This window comes from Panthera uncia (assembly GCF_023721935.1).
Source record: "Panthera uncia isolate 11264 chromosome C1 unlocalized genomic scaffold, Puncia_PCG_1.0 HiC_scaffold_4, whole genome shotgun sequence".
In the NCBI taxonomy this organism is placed as follows: Eukaryota; Metazoa; Chordata; class Mammalia; order Carnivora; family Felidae; genus Panthera; species Panthera uncia.
Genome location: NW_026057585.1, coordinates 57,286,822 through 57,310,208, shown reverse-complemented (window position 1 = coordinate 57,310,208; position 23,387 = coordinate 57,286,822). Strand labels below are relative to the sequence as shown.

The 23,387-nt window shown below is 42.7% G+C and overlaps 1 protein-coding gene across 7 annotated transcripts in view; it reads left to right on the top strand.

Annotated features, from left to right (window-relative positions):
- Positions 1-23,387, top strand: part of FGGY (FGGY carbohydrate kinase domain containing) — a 419,663-nt gene that overhangs the window by 148,836 nt on the left and 247,440 nt on the right. For all 7 annotated transcript variants that reach the window (XM_049617075.1, XM_049617074.1, XM_049617072.1 and 4 more), the window contains one exon: positions 4,512-4,627. In XM_049617075.1, coding sequence (XP_049473032.1) covers positions 4,512-4,627 — 116 coding nt within the window. The remainder of the gene's footprint in view (positions 1-4,511; positions 4,628-23,387) is intronic.

The window sequence follows — 23,387 nt, the reverse complement described above, 5'->3', positions numbered from 1 at the left end:
AATTCCTTAGCCGGTCTGAATCTCTTGCCTTTGTAAGTAATTTACTCTTTCTGTCTGGAAGCTGGTGTAATTTTCTGTTTATGCTTGAAACTCAAGTATTTCCTGGATTCACTTCCTGGACTTAATGAGCGTTTTAATCTGCGGGCTTAAATCTTAAATCTTGCTTCAGCTCAGTATAATAACAATAAAAAAAGATCTGGTAGTGTATTCATTTAATTATAGCATCTCTTTCATCTCTCTCTCTCTCTCTCTTTTTAAAGTTTTCCTTTTCTCCTTGGAAAAAAAAAACCCCGTGTGGAATTACACTAATGCTCATGTTATACTGCCGTGGATCTGCTGTCTTCTTTCTTCCCTCATTATTTCTCTTTTTGTGCCTTTGCTCTGGGTAGTTGGAGATGTTGTTCATTTGGTCTTCCCGGTCATTAATAGGCTTCTCAACGGTGCAAGCGATTTTCCCTTTAGTCCTTCTGCAGAAATTTAAAAAATTTTAAATTTAAAATCTGTGTGTCTTGTTCAGAAAGGCTTTCTCGCCGCCTTCTGCCCTCTGGCTACTTCCATTATTGATGTTGAGTTCCAGGCGTTGTACTGTGATCTCTTCAGAGACACCTGCCCTCCTATACATGTTCTCTGAGACCCACTCTCATATCACCTGGTCCCCTAAGTTAGTATGGTTTTTGTGCTGCCTGCTCACTGGTTGTTGTTCTTTTGACCTGGCTATAGGATTTTATAGTCTCGTCAGTAACAAATCTAAAAGCGAGGAAGCTCCAGCACTTTCTGCCCTGGTATTCTGGCTGGCAGAGAACAAACAGCCAGTGACCCTCTCTCCCTGGCGACAACACTCCTCCCTGGCTGCTCATCTTTGAAACAACCCAGCCTGCTAGTGTAGCCCCAGCCTTTCTCCCCTGTCTGCGGTTCTGATCCTATAGATTACACCTTCCACCCCCAGTAGGCTGGTAGGTCAGCTTGCCTGATGGGGAACAGCTATTCTGGGAGTTGCAAGTTGCTCAGGAATACCTCAGGGAATGGCAAAACCCTGGTGTCTTAAAAAAGGCCTCAAGGGGAGGGAAACCTTTTGTTCTGCTACTGGTACCTTGCCTTTACTCACTTTCTGTCTCTCCTGGAGAGTTCTGGAGAGCTGAAGGCCTCAGATCCACTCTACATTTTTCCAGTTCTGCTTTTGTTTGTTCGTTTATTTGTTTTTAATGTCTTAAAAAAATTTTTTTTAAGTTTACTTATTCAGAGAAAGAGAGGGGGGAGGGGTGGGAGGGGAGGGACAAAGAGAGAGGGAGAGAGAGAGAGAGAGAGAGAGAGAGAGAGAGAGAGAGAGAAATCTCAAGCAGGCTCCAACTGTAGCCCAATGCGGGGCTCAAACTCAGGAAAACTGTGAGATCATGACCTGAGCTGAGATCTAGAGTCACATGCTTAACCATCTGAGCTACCCAGGTATCCCACCCCCTGCTTTTACACATTCATATTACCTAGGAGTTGATTTAAAGAGATCCAAATGAAATGGACCCTAATAGTGTTTGAATAATCCTGAGGAGGGTGGGTGGAGTTGCCCAAGGCATCTGCAGCTGTGAACCTCTCTGCCTCCTGGGCTTAGTCATTTTTCCTCAAAGCAGGCTCTCTGGCCATTTATTCTAACGTGCTGTGAGGACCCAGACATCCCTCTCCTTGCCCTTACTGGGGGGAAAACCTGCTTGGGATAACATAATTGTGCTGTAAAGTGTTGAGTTGTTTAACTGTTGCTCTGTTACAAACCACAGCGAGTGCTCAGTAGTTGAGCACAGTAATCCATTTATTTGGCTCATGGTGTTGCTCGTTCAGACTGTGCTCTGCTGGGTGGTTCTTCTAGTGTTAACTGAACTCACTGCGTCAGGTCTTGACAGCCTGGGATGTGTGATGCAGGCCGAGTCTGGTGGTCATTGCCCTGCTGTACACATCTCTTCTCCTCCTTGCACCACTGTGCTAGCCCCATGTGATTTTCTCTAGGCTGTGCGAGAGACACAGGAGAGCAAGCAGAAACACATGATGCCTCTTGAAGCTTAGGCTTGAAACCAGAATGCCGTCCTCCTGACTTATTCTTTTGGCCGAATCCAGCCATGTGACAGAATCTGAAGTCTACACTTAGGAAAGGAGGCCCTGTGGATAGGGTGGAGATAGGAGGGGGCAGGCAGTTACAAATCACATGGCAAGCGATGAACATATATAGAGGCTCGGACACTTTGGACTGTGACTCCAACCTGCCACCGCTGTTAAGAGCTAGAAGGCAATGTTACCAAGTTAGAATGCTGCCCCAGAAGAGGGAGCAATGAGTTTAGCTTGGAGCTAGTGGTGGGGGGTGCCATTGGAACTGGACTATAAGGAGGACTTGGAGTTGGCCAATAGTCAAGAATGAGTGGAAGGAACAATAAGCAATTAAGACAGAAGGAACATTGAGAGCAGAGGTATAGAATTCTGCAAATGGCTGGGGCATTTGGAGAGTGAAGTGCTATTCTGTGTGGCCAGATCATTAGACATCATCTGTCCACACCGTCTTCGGTTCCATAGCATTGAGCCATCAGAGCTTCCAAAAAGTTGGAATTCCAGGCTTTGTGCCAAGAGGATTTAGCCTGTTGTATATTATTCGGAATGTGCTACGTAGGTGACTATCTTCTTGATACCTCAGATTTTGAGAATTGTCTTTTGGATGTAGCATGTGTGTGTTACATTTCTGTGGACGCTAGCACTCCTTCAGTATATCTGTCCCACTTAGCTTCCTTAGCTCGAGGTGTTCTGCCCTCTCCACCATGTCTAGAAAAATCCTGAATGATAAATAACATGTATTTGCTTTCAAAAGACTTTTGGGTCTCACAAAAGGTCGCTTCCTGTGTGGAGCCCTTCTTGCTTGATACTTTCTCCCCTTTTCTCCCACCAGGTTATATCAGATTCCCTTGCTAAAGGTTTTCGTTTTTTTCTCTCCCTCCTTTAGAAATTACTGTTAGTATGTGATTTGAGGTGTGATTTATTAATTTCTGTGTCCCCCAGTTTGGCTGTCAACTTTTATGCAGGCAGGGGACCAACTCTTTTGCCTACCACCGGTTCCCCAGGGCATCACATAGTGCCAGGAGCATAGTAACTGAGTACTAACTACTTCTTGAGTGGGTGAGTGCATGAGTGAATCAGTGTGAATGACTGAATGAGATGCACATAGACTATTGACTCTAAGAGATAGTTTTAGCCTTAAAACTGTGTGAGCTCCCCAAGTTTATCACTTACCTTTGCTGAGGCGGATAGACCATATTCGATTGTTGGTGTGGCCATTCAGTCAGTACGCATTTTGGCTGAGTGCGGACTACGTACTGGAGGTAGAGCTGGGCAAGGCTGGTTTGGCTCTGAAGGCTTAGTGGGGGAGACAGGGAAGTGAATGGGCAGAGACAGTTACCTTGGTAAATGTTACAGGTATGTCCAGGTTGAAGCTTAGAGAAGAGGCTTTGGACTCAAGTTTGCCCTTCACTGGGGTTCATGAAAAGGGATGAGTCATGAACGCTAAGTGGTAAATATGTAACAATGAAGAACATCCTAGGCAGAATGAATAAAGGTTTCAGTGCCCAGGGAAGTGAGGAATCAGGCCTGCTAAGAGAGACTTCAAATAATACCATTCTGGACAATGAAGAAAGCAGGGGTCGGAAAGGCAAGACAGGAATCTGGAGGTTGGCACAGTCCTATTACTAAAGGTGGTTTAAGCCCAGCTAAGGGATTGGATTTTTCCTGAAGGCACTGAGGAGCAGTTGAAGAGTTTTAATCAGGGATTCATATAATCAGATTTAATTTTGTAAGGTTTGCTGTGGGCACACCATGAAGCATGGGTTGGAAGGCAATAGCAGTGTTGGGAAGGTACATAGGAAGCAGTTAATTACACAGCACTTTAAGGGTGATAATAGAAGGTATGTTTCACGTTCCAGGAGTTCAGAGGAGCACCTCTACCCAGAACTGGGGACTCAGTTGTCAGGATGAAGAAGCTGGGAAGAGTTTCCAAACAAGTAGGAATAGGGCAAAGACCTAGAAATGTGCACAAATATGTTTTCTACCCCCCACCCCCCTTCAAAGAATTGCAAATGATTTGTTATTGCTGAAATGTACAATACTAAGGCTGAATGTATGAGAAATGAAGCTGGAGAGGAAAGTACCTTCCAGCATTCAGGTCTTCCTTCTATTAAATATTGCTTTAGACTGAAGCAACCATATGTATGCCGGTCACTTTTTGAATTTTTTTTTACTTTTTTATTATAGAGAGTTTTGAACATGCACAAAGCAGAGTAGACACCCATTTACCCATCACTGAGCCCCACAGCCACCAACCCATGGCCAGGTACAAATGGAGACTTTGAATCTGAACAGGGGTGTGTAATTACTTAGTTTGACTTATTCTACTTCATTAACATTGTGTCAGATATCTGGGGAGGTATTTGGCAAAATATAAAGGAAGCCTCACTCATACTATTGGTTCTGCCTCTGTCCCATTTTCTTAGGTCTCTCTGCTCCCTGGTGTGCAAATGGACATACTCGGCAGAGAAAGGCTGGGATGACAGTTTCTGGAAGCTGATTGGCTTGGAAGATTTTGTTGTGGATAATTACAGCAAAATAGGTAAAATCAAAACAAAATGAAAACATCTGGAAAGTGATTATGTGTATGCGTGTGTGTATGAGGATATTGGTTTTTTATTTGTTTTTGTATGAATTGAAATTCAGAAACTCAGCCCTGTTTTCCTAAGAGGGATGAATCCATTACTGTGGGTCGACCACGACTAGTGGGCCCTTGTGTTGGGACTCATAGGACCTGAGTAGAGATATAGGCTGTGGAAGTTAGTCCTGAAATACAGAATTGTAGACATCGGGCTAGATTGAGGAAGACATTTGCAGGGAGTTGCTGGGAATAGCATAATCGAGGAAGTACATATAGATTGTTTCCCATGAGTACTAGGAAGATGTTTTATGAATTAGGTTCAAGGAACCACACAAGGCCATGAACAGAAAAAAATAGTTGAAGACATCAAAATTAGAAGAAACAGGAACAAGACAAACTAGGACATGAGCCATTGGTCCATAAGGCCATAGAATCCCAGACTTCCAGTTTTATGTGGCAATGAGTAGGCATTAAAGGCATGAGTGACTAGTAGGGGTTTACTTGGGGGAAGAATTCAGATGCTAAGTACAAATCACAGTAGCTCACATTTGAAAGTTTAAAGTTTGCACGGTCATCTCAGAGAGAGCTATTTATTTCCTTTCGTTACTACTTAACAGTTCTAGTTGAATGTTTAGGCTAAGATGTTGTAACAACACAAGGGAAAAAAGTACAGTGGGTTAAACAAGATGGAAGGTCATTCCCTTTGTAATAGAATAGAGGTAAGTAACTGTCAGGCCAGCTCGGCCATTGTCACAACATTACCTCCAACTTTGGGTCCAAGGTAGTTACTCCAGTTCTCATCAGTTCCCAGCCGGTGAGTGGGACAAATGAAAAGGACTGAGAAATCCATCCATGTGAGCCATGTCATTTCTGATCGCATCCCACTGACCAGCCCTTGTTCATAAGACCCAGGTAGGCTTTAGGGGTGGTTGGGAAATGTGGTCATTGGCCAGGCAGCCATGTGTCCATGTGCATGACCAGCTAAAACTTGAGAGTTGTGTTATTGAATATTGGCAAAAAACTGGTGTCAGCTACACATTCTGGCTGCCCTTAATAACTGAGTCACACAATAGGTTTTTCCACTTTCACCTTTCTCTGGTGTGGAGTCCTCATGACCCATCTATTAAAGTTCAAGGATAGGGGCGCCTGGGTGTCTCAGTCGTTTAAGCATGAGGTTAATGCTTAGGTCAGGTCATGATCTCACGGTTCGTGGGTTCGAGCCCTGCGTCGGGCTCTGTGCTGACAGCTCAGAGCCTGGAGCCTGTTTTGAATTCTGTGTCCCCCTCTGTTTCTGCCCCTCCCCTGCTCATGCTCATTCTCTATCAAAAAATAAATGTAAAAAAAAAAAAATTTAAAGTTCAAGGATAGAAACACGAGAGACTCAGGTAGCCCCTGCACTACCATATGGTAGGCAACATACCTTGGTTGTCTGTGGTCTGTTCAACTACAAATTGCTAAGTCTGGGGAAAAAGAACAGTCATAGTAGTATGCACAAAGAGCCATTCTGGAATTGCTGTGGCTCAGTTGAAACCATCTCTGGATCTGAGCTGGTGGAGAAGGGGAAGAGGTCAGGACCAGGGATGAGAGGAATACAGCAAAGCAGCTTTCTTCTTCATCAGCTACATTCTGGGTCCTTTGGTAGGTGACTTATATACATTATCTCATTTGGCCCTCACAGACCTAGTAGTGTAGCTAGCTGTTCCCATTTTATGGGTGGGGAGACTGAGATTCAGTTCCTTGTCCGCTCTTCAGTTGTCAAGTCAGTATTAGAACTAGGGTCTCTAATTCCACACATTCCTACCAAAGCAGACTGCCTATGGGATACATGAGATGGAGGCAACTGGTGTGGGTATATGGTGGCCTTCAGAAGGATTGGGCAGCAGTCCCAATATTGAGCACCCAAAGCCAACATTAAGTAGACTAGAACAAATGTGCCTACCTGGACGGGAGTAGGGTGTGATGGGGTCTCAGTGGAGTATAATTTAATAGGGTGTAAAAAAGAGTTAATATTTTAAGTATTAATATGACTAATACGACGGTTGGCTTTAAAATTCTGGGTGGTCGGGCCATTTGGAGGCAGCAGCTTGGACAGTGACGGGGACCAGGGTCGGTCTTTTATGGTGGGGGCTGAGTGAGCTGGCTAGAGGGTGGCATGTTGGGGCTCCTGCCAAGCAGGCGGGGGTTTTAGACAGTGCTGCCTTTTCCCAAGGAGAATGGGCAGCCGCACAGAAGCTGATGCTCAGCTGAAAGCTTCTAGAGGGCAGGGACCACTGTGCCTTACCCTTAAGTGTCTTGGCACAGGCGTTACTGATAAATGGATGCTGATGGAATGTGTGAGACACAGGCAAGGCTGTTAGAACTGAGACAGGTGGCAAGAGTTAAGAGAAAATGGCGGCAAAGAGCTGTCCTGGGTCCTAGACCACTAAAGCTACTATAACAACACCGTAGGCTGAGCAGCTTATAGCAATGGAAAGGAACTTCTACCCTTCTGGAGACTGGGAAGTCCAAAGTCAAAGTGCCAACAAGGTAAGTTTAATGCTGAGACCTCTTTTCTTGGCTTGTTGGCAGCTGCCTCTCACATTTGTTCACATGACCTCTTCTTTCTACATATGCAGAGAAAGAGTGTGCACAAGAGAATGCTCACTGGTGTTTCTTTTTCTAAGGACACAAATCCTGTTGGGTCAGGGTCCCACCCTTTGACCTCATTTTACCTTCATTACGTCCCACCCACCATATCACCAGGTATAGTCACCTTAGGGATTAGGGCTTCACCATGGGAACTTGGGGGCACAAATTCAGCCCATAGCACCAGGGTATTAGTGTACTGGTCATTAGAGTTAAAGCAGGGCCATCAGGTCCTGAGTTCCCAATCTTTTGTTCTAGAGGCACCCCATGAGCTTGCTACCTTGAAGAACCTTTAGGACTGAGTGCTAGGGGAGGGTGTTTTGTCGTCTAATTGAGGGGTACAGGCAAGATGGGTCTAAAACACTGAACTGGGAGCTAGGGCAGTTCTAGTTCTGTCACTGATGGTTTCAACTTAGATAAGTCTAGTAATGTTTCCATATCTCTACAGTCTTACCTGTGAAGACAGAGTAAATGGTAGCAATTAACACTAATAGCTTCCTGCTTCCCAGACATGATACTGTTGTATTACAACCCTTATCCTGTTAAATTTTTACAACTGTGTAACAGAGCTGTTTTATTGTATTTTCTTCAGCTGAAGAAACTGAGGGTCAGAAAAGGGAACAGTGTTTAAATGATGGCTGTATAAGTTGCAAGCGGTAGAAGCGGAATTCAGACCCATGTTTGAATGATTCCAAATTCTGCTCCAGCCGTTTTGCTATCTTGACTTCCCATTAATATTCAGTGGGTGCCTATGAATAGTAAGCAGCAGATCAGTACCAACCCTGCTTCCCCTTCTGTATTTCAAGCACATGTCTATGTGCTTTCTCATACCTTGTGGCATGTAATTCTCACAGTCAGTGACAAAAATAGTGTTTCCCTGTTTGCAGACGAGAATTTGATAAATAATCTCATTTAACCACATGTAGAAGCAATAAACGATAAGTCAGGATCAAAGACCTTCCAATGGGAGGCCCTAGAAGGAGGTGATATCATATTGGAACACAAATTTCAACTTCTTTTACTCATGCTCCCCACTATCCCTCAAATTTGGTTGTTCCTTCTGAGTGTTCCCATGGTATATTGGCCATATCTTATTATAATACACGTTGGTTACCTGTGTGTGTCTTGATTCCATGCTAGACTGTGAGCTCCTTAATGTCAGGATTTTCACTAATTTACCTTTGTGTCCTCAGTGCTGGCACAGGGCATGGCACAGTTTAGTAGTTCTGTTACTATTTGATTAGTAAGTGGATAAATTTTACTATCTGATTAGTAAGTGGATAAATTTTACTATTTGATTAGTAAGTAGATAAATTGAGATGGCTGGTCCTGGTAGGTTGGCACTTCTTGCTCTTAAAAGCTATAATGATAGGCGCCTGGGTGGTTCAGTCAGTTAAGCATCCAACTTTAGCTCAGATCATGATCTCACAGTTCATGAGTTGGAGGCCCTCGTTGGGCTCTGTGCTGACAGCTCAGAGCCTAGAACCTGCTTTGGATTCTGTGTCTCCTTCTCTTTATGTCTCTCTCTCTCTCTCTCTCTCTCTCTCTCAAAAATAAAAGCTATAATGATTTTTACTGATTTTTGTAGTATCTTTGGCAACTTGGGTCTAACTTCAACTATGTTTTGTTTTTTTTTTTTTTTTTTAATGTTTTGGTGTTCCCCCAACCCTGACACAAAACCCGTGTTTAATTGGTATATTCAGTTTGCTAATAGAGCAATACCTACAGGAAATATTCGTTAATAATCCATAATGTTAATCTAGCAGAAAATTTCCAGAGTAACTTTATTGGATTTAGCCTGTTAAGTTAATGGATTTTTAATGGATGTCCTAAGGAGATGTATCATCAACCAGAATATTGCCATACGTGAATTAAAACTTATCCATTCATCAAAATTAATTATGTGATGTTTCCTTTGATTTTCATTTCTGGTGACTTGAACTTGTAGTTTCGGTGAACCAAAAGTGGAAGATAGTAAAGAGGTTGTTAACTCTCAGTTTTGACTTTGAAAGATTGCTCTGGAAGATACCTCCAGACATTCTTCAGTAATTCTTGTAACAATGAGAAATTAATCTGGGAAGCCTCCTTATGAAGTGTTAAACAATTCCAGTGGACTCATTGCCCGTCAAGATGTGGGCAATAAAGTGCAAAACCTTTCAGCAGATTTGAGTAGAGCTTTGTGGATTTGAGCATTAATTCAATTACCATAATTTGCTCCATGCGGAGCTTTTAGCCAAGTCTTTACCAGCCTTCCTGGGCTCATGCAGTAAATAAGTGCTTTCGCCGAAAACCGAACACCTCAGCAGCTGATGGTCTTACGGAGGGATATTTTTGAAATGAATTATTGATGAAGTGTAAGTTAAGGATCAAATGCAGTATTTATACGGTGCATCTGAAGGACAGGGGAAGAAATTTACAATGTTGTAAGTAACTTACATGCAAATTTCCAAAGCTAAAATATTACTACCTAATGCCTTCTTTCAAGGAAATATTTGGAAGATTTGATTTGGGAACATGATACAAAGTATGGGGGAAAAATCCTTTTGTGAATCAAAAGACTACAGTAGACATTTCTTTCTTTTTTAAAAAATTTTTTAAAATGTTTTTTATTTATTTTTGAGACAGAGAGAGACAGAGCATGAGCAGGGGAGGGGCAGAGAGAGAGAGGGAGACACAGAATCCGAAGCAGGCTCCAGGCTCCGAGCTGTCAGCACAGAGCCTGACGTGGGGCTCAAACTCATGAACTGTGAGATCATGACCTGTGCTGAAGTTGGACGCTTAACCGACTGAGCCACCCAGGCGCCCCATAGGCTTTTCTTTATAATTGAAACTATGGTAATGAAATGAACGTTGAGAATTGATGGGAAACACCCAAATCCAGTGTTTTGGAGGAATCATCTACCCATAGTCCAACAAAAGTCTGTTCCAGTAAATGTTGACCTTCAGTTCCATGAGAATCGCTCCCTAGATCACCCATCTGATCCTAAATATCTATCAAGGAAGAGATCGGTGAGGAGCAAGGACGCTTAGGAAGACACACAGCATCCCATCTGCTGTCATCCATTTTCCAGGATCTCTTTCAGCACTTCCCAGTTGCCTTTTTACTTCCTGGGTAGAGTGCTTAGCTGTGTTGCTGGGGCAGGCCACTTTGTGGAAACTCATGTGCGCAACATGGCTTAATGATAGACTGATGATTTGCATTGCAGAGAGAGCTTTGTTATGTAAGAGGGTTCAGTGTGTTAGCTTCCAGATCATTCATTATTTGGGGTCAGGAAACCCAGGCAAAAAAGAGACGTAAAGCTCAAGTACAAGGAGTTACTAACTGTTAAGTGAGAGGCAAAATTGAAGATACAGTATATGTGAAGGAAAACACTTCCTTAAGGGGAGGAGTGCTGTATTTTTAAACTTCATTTCTCTCCCTCTGGGAGACACACAGGACACTGGCTACTCTCTGGCACGTGGTAGATACTGATGAAGTACTTGTTGAGTGAGTGAATGTATGTTTGAATGGAGGATTTGATAAACAATTCCTTTTTTGGCCTCAGTTGTCCGAAATACGTAATGTACTCCCCATAAATTGTTTTGAATTATTTGATATCACTAGGCGACAGTGATTTCTTTTCGTAATTTCAGTGTTCACAGTACTTTCTTCACGAATCGATTTAGCACTTAGGAAGGGACTCTTGGAAAGACACACCCGAACCAGAATGATAGCGGCAGTTCAACCTCATTCCTGTAACAAAATCTCTCTGAGACTTTTCCATGATGAGAAACATTTCTAACTCCTTCAGAGCAAACAAAACAAAAACAAACAAAGTCTTATTTTAAGAAGATTATGAATATCACTTTTCCAAAGAGTAAAATAAACCCGCAGTTAACTAAAGCTACATTGTAGGTATTTTTGTCATGTAGGCTTCACATTGTAGGTAAAGAATCCTGGCTAATCACAAGTATGTGTTGAGGACATAGCTGGGCCAGGATTCACTACTGTTCTGTCCTAAAGTCTAAACAATTGATGGGGCACCTGGGTTGCTCAGTCAGTTGAGCGTGTGACTTCGGCTCAGGTCATGATTTCACAGTTCACGGGTTCGAGCCCTGCGTCAGGCTCTGTGCTGACAGCTGGAAGCATGGAGCCTGGAGCCTGCTTTGGATTCTGTGTCTCTCTCTCTCTCTCTGCCCCTCCCTCACTGGCCTGGGTACAGGTGGTTCAAGAAGAGCGACACATGCCAGGCCTGTGCTGACTCCATTTCAAGGCAGTGACTGTACTTCCTTTTTAACATGGCCCCGGGGATGGCCTTTTTAACATGGCCCCCCAAGTCTCCTGGATGAGCTAAGCTATCCTCCTTCTCATGGATGGAATAAGTAAGAGTATACAAACATGAATGATTGTTCACATTAATGCTTACTCCATCCTGAGGGAGAGAAGAGGAAATCCCTTTGTAGAAACATACATAAGGGGTTTATATTAGTAATATGCATCGTGGCCAGTGTTGGGAGCCTGAATGCAGGGATCTCTTATCATCCATAGTTGTGGGTATTATAAAATCCTTTTAAAGCTATTAATACCCAGTGATCAGGGACTTGGCCAACATGGCGGAGAAGTAGGGGGATCTGTACGTCCTGCGTCTCCCAAACAAAGAAGGGCTAAAGCCAAAGGACTTTAATACCCAGTGGTCTGAGTTCTCCCAATAGAACTAGACATGTTTGCAAGGATTTGTCCGTTCATTTCTTAGAATGTGAGACTTTTCACATAGAGTTTTGCTGAACTGCTGTTCCATCTTGGTATCATGAGATGTTAGTGCTTTTTTTAGTAATATATTTTGAAAGGTCTGTAGACATCTTTGACCACAGGTAATCCCAGCATTTTCTAGGCTCTGTGGGGTCTTATACAATACTATCTCCCATGTCTTGGGGGAGACCTTCCCTATGGGTGTTTTCGACTGGGCTTTGCCTTTGCCCATCACCCTGAGCCTTTAGTCTTATCCCACTTTCTCTTACTACCCTTTTCACTCCTGTCCAGGTGATAAAACAGGGTGTTTTCAGTACCTGAGACAAGTTCATATCCTCTGAGTATTGTACTATCTTATTTTATCCTTTAAAATCAAATTTCTGCCTGATGGAGGATGACCTAGAAGTCTTCTTGTTAGTTAGTGATCCTTCCAATCATGCATCCATCCAAACAGCCACACTACTGAGTGTCTCCTATGTGCCAGGTGCTAGGTTAAGTACGAAAGAAAAATATATTCACCATGATCCATGCCCTTGGGCATCTCGTGTCTATTGAGCAGAGAGGGGAGGTAAATAAAACAATAATCTCAGTGTTGTTCTTGTTTTTCAGTAAGTCTAGACATACTCAAAGTACTATGGGGCAGCAGAGAAGGAATTCACAATTTGAGGTGTTATCAAGGAATACTTTGACACCTCATAAGGAATTCTTATGAGATGGCATTTGAGATATCTAAAAAATATGAGTAGTAGTTTTTTAAGCAAAGCAGGTAAATGATTTTCAAGGCAGAAGAAACAGCCCAGGTGAAGATATGGAGGCACAGAAGACTGTAGGTGTCCATGAATTGTTGGACGTGGCTGGAGCATAGTGGATCTGGGGTAGGAAAGGAGAGGGGACTGGGTTTAATTTCTAATTGGGTTTCTATCCTTCCTTAGAGAGGGGGCCCCTGGTAAGAGACCCAATGTCACAAGATTGGCTCCCTTCCTCTCAAGAGATGGTTCCAATTATTACTTCTACCAGTGCTGTAAATAACACGGTGGGCAGTTTTAGAAGTTTTGTAGCTCCTCTGAAAATGGTTGTGCATGCACACATGAGCACCCCAAATCTGTTTCTTTCCTCTAATCGCTATACAGTACCCACTGCCTACCTCTATACCATAAAGGTTTGTTACGGAGCTGAAAGGAGGTATCAGACGTCATAGTTCAGTGTGGCTTACAAAGCCTGTAGACCTGTTAGTTACCATTTTTTAAATATATTTTGGCACCATTAGGGCAACAGTCTTTACTGTCTCAACACTCTGTTCCCTGCCTGTTGAGCCTGAAAAAAGTAGTTGTGCTCCCCCAACCCACCACTGCCGCTCTTAGATTCCCAGAAGTACCGTTTCAGTTGCTGGCCCTTCCAGGAATAGCCCTGCAGAGCCAGGAGGGCAAGGGAGCAGTGATGACCACATCATGCTGTAACGTAATGGCTTTTAGAAGTCTCACTGTGTCTAAGGTTTCATGGAACAGCTATTCCTTTCACTGTGGCATCTGGAAGATAATTGGAAGCCCCCCCCAAAAGTGAGGTCGGCTTCCAACTTCTCTTACTACTGCTGGGCAGTTCAGAGAATAGCCGAGCTGAAAGAGATCATAGAGATTTTGCTCTCGCCCTTTTTTGTTGATGAAAGATTCAGTGAGGTAGGGTGAACTTTCTTGGTCTTGGAGCACTTTAGTGACAGAGCTGAAACTGGAAACCAGGTCTCCTGAGCCTCCCCCCCCCCCCCAGTCCTGTGGTTGTTCCACTACTCCATGCCACCTTTCCTTGTCATTTAACCAATCTGGTTACTGTCATTTGAAAGGGACTAAGCACTAGAAGGTCACTGAGGGACAGGCTTACATACGTGAATGCACCGAATCCATTGTCCAGTCTTCAGCCTTGCAAATGCAGGAATTGGACTTTGTCCAAGCAACAAGGGATAGTTGGATCTAGGAATATTAGCTGTTGCCTATTTTAAGGGCTAAGAGTTTGGTCACCAGTATCAGGCCCGAGTTCAGTTTTGCCTCCATTATCTGCAAGCCATGTAGGCTCTGCCATATTGTTGGGTGAGCTACTTGATTTTCCTGAGCTTTAACTGGTATATTAGGAGGACTGAAAGAAATAATGCAGGTAAAGATCCTAGCACACAGTTAAGTCTTCAAAAAAAAAAAAAAAATGCCACTTCTTACTGTCTTCATAACTGTTCAGTCTCTTGAACTCAGATTCTCACGTAGGTGATAGATCATGTCTGCCAAAGCCAGTACCCCATGACTGATCCCATGTAATTACTGCCAACTTCTTCTGACTTTGGGGAATGCTTTTCTTAGTTCTACCCTCAGGTTCACACAGCTTTTCTTCCAAGCAGCATGTAATAAAATAATCAGACTTCTGCTTCAAAGTCATCATCACATTGAAGTCTTACCTCCTTGAGAGGTTATCTTAACCAGAATTATAGGATTTCCTAAATTCTTCAGTCCCATAACTGGTGATCTTTAGCTTTTTCTTATGAACAGAAGGGCACATATCCATAGGCAAAGAAAAAATACAGGATACATAGGTGATAATTAGCTAAGAAACTCAGTGACCAATGTTCCTATAGTGCTTTATGACTTCAAAAGAGTGTTTCTTTTCATGCATAGTCACACTTACTTTCCCACTGGAGCAAAATAGTTTTTACTCCAGATTTACACTTGGAGAAACTAGAAGTTAGAAGTTTTTGAGTCAGAAAGACCTATAATCAAATCCCAGAATCACCACTCATTGACTATACGACCTTGGGCAAGTCACTCAGCCTCTATGAACCTTGACTGTATCTATTAAACAGGTGTAGGAATACCTACCTTCCATGGGCTTCGTAATGGAGTGGTGATGTATGTAAACTGACTCCTGGTAAGACCCCAGTAAACAGTAGCTAACTTAGCTGACATGAGAAAATTCAATGCTATGTAAAATATCATAGTGATAAAGGAAGCTAATATTGGGCTCCCCTAATACCAAATTCTGTGGGCAACCAAGAAGGACTTTGGATAACTATATTCACATGAAGAAAGACAAGATTGGGTTAATGGTTTACAAAGATCAGATCATATTTATGATTGGATAAAAAGAGAGAGGAAAAACTCTTATATTCCTTCTTTGTTCTCACTCATTAACTTAATGCTTGGCATCATGCTCCCTGCTGGAGAATAATGATGAACCAAAACCAACATGGATCCTGCCTTCCTGGAGTTTTTAATGTAGTAAAGAATGCATAAGCCAATCAATCACAAAATTGGCACTGAGGTAAATGCTACAGGGAATGGTAAAGGGGGCATTAAGAGTGTATAATAATGGGATATGGCCTTGTCAGGGAATCTAGGGCATGTTTGAGGAATTGATATTTAGACGAGGTTGATATGCACGGACTCTGTTAAGAGGTTTGGGAACAGTGTTGCTGTTAAGGAACACCATTTGCAATGACTGTGGCAGGAGGGAGCATGGTGAAGGAAGACCATTGTGGCCAGAGCTGAGTACATTGAAAGCGAATGGGATGCAAATTCCCTGAAATCATTATCTCATAGAGCTAGCTTCATCAGACTGAGTGTGGTTGAGAGAAAGCTAAGGGAGTATTTTGACTGTCCCAGTCAGCTTTGTATATTCATGTTCAGCTGGGCACCTACAAGTAGGAAAGTAAGTTGCAGATGTGATCTGGAGGCCCTGAGAGCAAAGTTGAATTGCTGCTCAGGTGAGGTGCTGCTCCTAGTTTTCCAAAAATTTGATCCCTAAAAACCATTGACCTATGTGCTTCCTGCTAATGATAGATCTTGGTTTTGATGATTTTGCATATGATTGTAAAGGGGATGTCATTAGGAAATAGCACAGGTTCACTATGAATGAATTCTGCTGACCTAACCTTAGATGTTGCCTGTTCTGAAACTTCCTTTCTCAGTAACAGTCTCCTTCTTTAGATTGTTGGGCATAGTCTAAGCTCCAGTAACACCTAGTGCTTACATCTTGTCTCTCTTCTCTTGTATCCTCAACTGGACTCTTCTTATTGTCTCCTCTGCCCAGCATCACCACTAAGTAAATGCTGGATAGATTGGTGGATGGGAGAGATTGAGATCCAACACAGAACTCTTGATTTGCCCACACAGCCCAACCACCCAACATGCTCCTCCTGTGGTGTCCTCTGTCTCCGTATAAGGTACAACAGTTCTCTCGTTCGGTGAGGACCCAAACCTCGAAGTCATTCTCCACGCTTCTCTTTCTCTTACCCCTTGTATTCAATTTGTCAATAAGTTCTTTTTGCTTGGGTTCAAAATGAACCCTAAATTAGATCATTCTTACCCCTCTTCACTGTTACCATCCTAGTTCAAAGTATTTTCATCTTTTGCAGGATTAGTGTACCAGACTCTTAGTTGGTTTCCTTGATTATGTTCTTTCCTCTGATAATCCATTGCTACAGCATCTGGAATATTATTTTAATAATGTAAATCAGATCATGCTATTCTTATTCCCAAATTCTTCTAGTGGCTTTCCATTACACTTAGAAAAAGAATCTAAATTCGTTGACATGTTCTACAAAGTCCTACACAGTAGCTCACTCCTTCTCCCCCCTTTCTTTTATTGCTTGCCATGCCCCCACTTATTTACCATCCACCATCAATGATATTCTTTCTGTTCTTCAGACATTTCTAGCATACGTAGCCTTTGCCTTAATTCAGCCCTCTGTCTGGTTTGCTCTTTTTCAAAATATTGGCATGGTTATCCTTTTCTCTTTGTTCATATCTCAGCTTAAATGTCATTAGAGAAGAGCCTTCCCTTACCTTCTGAGCTACCACTCTGTTCACTGCTCTAGCAGTATTCTATTTCTCTCTTGTACTTTCCTTTTAGTACTTGTCACTGTCTCATTACCTTATTCTTGTATGTATTTTTTTCTTGACAAAATAACTGCTCATTGAATATTATTGAAAAAATAAATGGGTTAATTAGAATTTTGAGAACACTACTGATCAATAAAATGGCAGAGAAGGAATGTATCTTGTTTGCTATACATTTTTGAAGAATTTCTAAGAGTTTTCTCGTAGTTAAAATAAGGGAATTTGGAATGAATGATATGTTCAGAATATATTCCCAAATGACTGAGAAACTATCTCAAAGACCATTGATAAAGTACTTAATCTCAATTCATTGTGAGTCCCTGGTGGTATGACACGCAGCATTGCATTTTAACTTGCCCTTGTTAATATTTTCAATCAGCAAGTTAGATAACACATAGCGGACTTGCTGAGTAAATATGTAAGTGATATAAAACAGGGAACCCTAACTAATACATTAAATAACATAATCCAAATTTCTTTTTAAACAACAGATTGGAAGGGTAAGCTAAAATTAACAAGGTGAATTTTTATCAGGGATAAATTCAGAGTTACGTCTTTTCATTAAAAAATACAAGGAAGGAATGGGCAAAAGATCTGAATAGACATTATAAAATAGAAAATAAAATTAAACAACGGTGTATCTTTTCTAAAGAAGACATAAGGATGGCCAAAAAGTATGTGAAAACATATTCAACATCACTCATCACCGGGGAAATGCAAATCAAAGCCACTGTGACATACCACTTCATGCCTGTCAGAGCGGCTAGTGTCACAAAGATAGGGAATAACAAGTGTGGGCAAGGATGTGAAGAAAAAGGAATCCTCGCGCACTGTTGGTGTGAGTGTAAATTGGTGCAGCTACTCTGAAAAGCCTGTACAGAGTTTCCTCAAAAAGTAGAAATGATCCCCCCAATTCCACTTGTGGGCATTATTATATGCCCCCCTGTCATGTTTACTGCAGCATTATTTATAATAACCAAGACATGGAAGCAACCTAAGTGTTCATCGGTGGATGAAGGGATAAAGAAGATGTGCTGTGTGTATGTGTATGTGTGTGTGCATACACACAATGGAATATAATTCAGCTACAAAGAAGAATGAAATGTTGCCATGTGTGACAACATGGGTGGATCTTGGGGGCATTACGCTCAGGGAGATGAATCAGAAAAAGACAAATACCATATGGTCTCACTCTTAAGTGAGATCTTAAGAAGGGAAAAAGCAGCTCAAAGATACACAGAGCAGATGGTGGTTGCAAGGCAGGGTGGCAGGTGGGTGAAATGGGTAAATGTGGTCAAAAGGTACAAACTTCCAGTTAGAACAGTAAGTCCTAGGGATACATATATGGCCTGGTGAGTATAGTTAATAATACTATTTGAAATAATATATTTCATATATTTAAATATATCAATAATAAATATATATTTATAATATATTTGAAAATTGCTGAGAGAATTGATCTTAAAAGTCCTCATTGTAAGAAAAATTGTAGTAAGGTGACAAATGTTAACTAGACATAATGTCATTATTTCACAATAGATACAAATTTCAAATCATTATGTTGTACACTTGATACTAATATAATGTTATATGTCAGTTATACCTCAAGAAAAAAAAAATAGCTTCTCAATGACGTACGCGTGATCTCACTAGTAACCTAGATTTCATAGAGAATGCTTGATGGCTAAGGAGCGATGAGCCAAATATTTGTTGAGTACTTCTTATGTCACTCTTATATGCTTTATAACTATTAACTTATTTAATCCTTTTAGCCAGTCTAGGTAGGTACTATTGTACTTTACTGATGAGGAAACTGAGGCACAGAGAGTTTAAATGAGTTGCAGGTCACACAATAAGGAATAGAGCCAGGTGGGTGTTCTCTAGAGCCTGCATATCTGACCACAAGGCCGCAGAGCCTCCTGGGGCAGGGCTGTGTTAACATAGCTGCAGTGTTCAGGTCAGCATCCTCAAGAGCCTCAGTTCTGGTCAAGATTACATCTAAAGTCCTGTGTCGAATTCCAGGCCTCACATTTATGAAGACCACTGACCACCTCCCCCGCCCCCCTCAAAAAAAAAAAAAAATAGTGCATCTACAGGAGAATGACCCAGATAAAGAAGATAATTTAGATCCAGTGAATGTGGGAAATAGTTGGACAGTCTGGGGTTGTCTAACATAAAATCGCCTGCCGCAAATCCGAAACGTTAATAAACGATGGAGCTAGATTCTAATCCAGATCTTTGACTGGATTGCTGACTGAAGGAGATCACAAAAGGTGCAAGCCATCTCAGAGGCTCCTCCTCCCCTTTCTCTGAGTGTAGGGAAAAGAGGCCTGTAGATACGACTCACAGAGGATCAGAATGATCTTGGCTTTTCTGAAATCCCAGGAGGAGAATCAGTGGACAATATGACTCTTGCAAAGCCGCGTGTGTTTCATTCACATTAAAATTCACAGGTCAGTTTTGGATTTTTCCCTTCTTTTGAAAGTTATTAACCTGAGACTTGCATCTAGACCCCACTTGGACCTCTGACCTTGTGCCATTATTGTCAACCGTTTAGAGGTCATCTAGTTCAGGGTTCTTGGAAAGCAGCCGTTTCCAGTGGCCGCTCTTCGCTGTTGTATGTGGCCTGTCAGAGCTGCTGCCTCTTCTACCCAGCTTCTCTTGGTCGTGCAGCCAGCCGGTAGGTGTTGACCTTGGTTTCCAGGGCGGCCCTTAGCCCTGACTTCCTAGCCCCTCTGCGATGCCCTTCATCCCACTTCTGTGGATTTTGATTGTGCGATACTCACGACCTTTTCAGTTTCCCAGCATAGGCTAACCTTTCTGAGAATACACATCAGAAGGCCGCTGTGGTCAGGTTGGCAGGTCACTGGTTGACTAATGGCCTCTCCAAGGTTTGCTGGAAGATACTGCATTGTTGTGAACCCTATTGATCCCAAAAGTTCGCCTGCTGCATAGACAGCCTCTGCAGGCATGAGGAGGTGGTGAGTCATGGCCCCACCACCCCTGCCACCCATCTGTTCTCACGGCAAGGAGAACAAAGATGATCTCTTTGTGGTATCGTAAAACCTAGAAAGACATTAAAAATTCCGTTAAATTTTCATACCCTTTTAGCTGCTGAAATGTACAATCTATTAGGAGGGGAAAAAAAGCCTCGTGCAATTTTTTTTCCCCATCGCCCTTACTTCAGAGGCTACTTAAGGGACCAGGTAATGATTTTACGATGTTTATTAATACTTCATGTTCTGCTTCCCTCCCCCCCCCCCCCCCATTCTTTTCTACCAAGGACCGTGCATTTGTCTTTAAATTGAAAGTACAGAAGCTGCCAGGGGATCTTTCAGATACAGAGTTTTTTGCGATGTCATAGGTTGCCCTATTATGGATCTTGTATGTAGAGATCTTTGAGCTTCTGGGTGAGGGATATTCTTGAAATGCACTTTGGGGTAATAGAAAGAAAACAGGTTTTAGAGCCATACTAGATAAGAGTTTGAATCCTGATGCTGCCATTTATTCACTGTGTAACTAGTATCACGCAAGTCACTTAACCTCTGAGGGTCTAAGTTCACCTACCTGCCACACTGAGAGAGAAATATCTGAGTAACACCTGGCAATTAAGATGACCTCACACACACACACCTCCTAATGTAGGCCGCCTGGGAAAAATCTTGTCTGACCCCAGTCCTCATACTATTTTCAGTTTATCCTAGTTTTTCTGAATAATTACTTGATTTTCTCGGTCTCTTGTGGGCATCATATTGACTAAGTGGCAGGATGTTCCATATCCCTTCAGCTGCTTGAGGACTTAAAGCAAATTTGAGACTCATCTGTAGAGGTGTATATGTTGAACGCTGTCTCACTTCATTTTGTTCCCATCTGGGCTTTTATTTAATCTTCAGTCCCACTGACGTTTTCCCCTCCTTGTGTACTAGTTATAAGCTCCCTCCAGTATTTTTGAAGACACGCTAGCACACAGAAGAAAGTCTGGAACATAGTAGGTGCTCCATAGATAATGGCAAGTGAACGAATGAGTGTTGGAGGGTACATTCAGAGACAGACAGATGCTTCAGAGGGGAGTTAAAACAAGTAAAAGAAGGTGAAGGTCATGAGTTCACATCTCCAAGATCTCCGAACGAAGACCTGGAGAAAGCAGTGAGAAAATGGAGCTAGGAGGCTAGAAATAGGGATTTGGAAGTCATCAGCGTCGAGGTACTTGGGGCTGTGGGTATGTGCGGAGGACTCCAGCAGCAACACAAAACTGGAGCTGGGAAAGAGGAGTCTCGGCAGGTCAGGTGATGTGGTGGTATCTGCTAAGAAAGCTAAGGAGTAATGGGCAGGGAGGTGATAAGGCAATGAAGACTGAAAACTGGCCATTTGCTGAAGTGACTTGGAGACTCAAGAGCCACCCACTTTATTATATTGTAAAAGGGAAGGCAAAAGATAAGGGTTGAGGAGCAAATGATTCAGTAAAAACTACAGCAAACATGTACCAGGCACTTATTAGATGCCTGGTCCTGTGCCAGGTGTTTAATACGGATTAACATATAGCAACACCAGCGTTACGAGGGAATGTTATCCCTTTCCCCTCTTTCACGGAAGAGGAAAATTGAGGCACATGAAGTTAAGAACCCAAAGTCACACAGCTGGCTTAGTGTGGATTCAAGCCGCAAGTCAGATGTGTAGTAAGGATTCAAGCCAAGACAGTTGGATGCCAGACTGAGAATAATAGCTGAGAAAACAGCCAGCAGATTTAGACAACTCTGTAAGAAATTTGGTTGATAGGGAGAGAAAGAGAAATGGAGGAGGTTGGTAGAGGAGGAAGAATAGTTGAAAGTTGCTTGGTTCGTTGGAGATGAGAGAGATTGGCTTGAACAGCTCTACTTGCTGACAGGAAGGTTCTGGTAATGAGTGATAGATTGACAATACTAGAGAGAGGAAAGAGAATTGATACACTGAGTTTGCCGAGAAGGCAGGAAGAATGGCTTCTAGAAAGAAGTGGGGAGATAGTCGTTCTGTTGCTCTAGGAAGAAGATGATGAGTGCAGACCCGGGGAGGAGGGTATGCTCAGAAGGGAAGTGAGGGGAGCTCCCTTTGGGTGGCTTCTGTTTTCTGTGTGAAGTGGATGAGATGATTATCTGAGAATGTGGCAGAGAAGTAAGGGAGTCTGAAGCCTGAGAAGAGTGGGAAAGGTTTAAGTAGAGAATGGGGGAACAAGAGGGGTGGAGAAAACTTGGAGGGTTGTTGAATGATATTGCTAGCCTTGCATGAGTTTATCATTAATCTGCCCTGTTGTGTGATGTTTCCCCTGCCCTGCACAGCCTTCTGGTCGCAAGCACAGAGGAAGGGGCTCTTCGTTTGCTTTTTTGTTAATTGTAGTGAATAGTAACACTACCCATCCAGTTCTGCCAGTCCATGACACTTCCTCCCTCATCGCCTGAATCTCAGTTACCAAGTGCTGGCAGTTCTCTGCCCCAAATATCTCTGATATACGCCCTCTCTCCATCTTAAATGCTTTCATGTCGAGGTTCCTATAACCTCCCACCCGGACTGTTCAGCAGGCTTCTAAACTTCTCACTGAATGGAAACTTGCTTTCTTCAGCCCATTCTGCACACTGTCACCAGCGTGAGCTTTTTACAATAAAAATTGAGGTGTGCCTGGGTGGCTCAGTTGAATAAGTGTCTGACTTCGGCTCAGGTTATGATCTCACGATTCATGGGCTCGAGCTGCACATTCAGCTCTGTGCTAACGGCTCAGAGCCTGGAGCCTGCTTCAGATTCTGTGTCTCCTTCTCTCTCTGCCCCTCCTCTGCTCGTGCTCTGTCTCACTCTGTCTCTCAAAAATGATTAAATGTAAAAAAAAATTTTTTATAATAAAAATCCAATGCTGTGTCTTCTAGCATAAATCTTCCCAAGTTTTCCCATTACTCTTGGGGCACAAAACAAAAGCACTCCCATGCCCTCCCCTTTTGGCATGGGAGGGGCATGCCCCTCTGTATACCTTTACTCCCCTGTATACCTTCTCTTCCCCTCTGGCATGGGAGGGCATCTCCCCTTTGATCTCTGTCCTCCAGTTGACTGCATTTCTTTTAATTCTCTGCACCTAACCCTCTCACCACTGGGCTGGCTGTTTTGTTTGGTTTTACTGTCTTGCCTTCAGTATCAAGTCTATGTCGTAGGCAGAAGAAGGACAAGCACAAAGGGCAAAAGTGTGTGTGTGTGTGTGTGTGTGTGTGTGTGTGTGTGTGTGTGTCTGCTTCCATTTCAGAATGTTACCTTTCATCGTAAGGCCAGAAGTATATTACATGAATACCACTATCTGTAAGGGAAGCTGGAAAAGATAAGTTTTTTGCTGGTCACACTACCACCTCCTATAACATCTGAGTTGGGGCACCTGGGTGGCTCAGTCAGTTAGGCATCCGACTCTTGTCCTCAGCTCTTGATCTCGAGGTCATGGGTTTGAGCCCACATTGGGCTCTGCACTGGGCATGAGCTTACTTAGAAG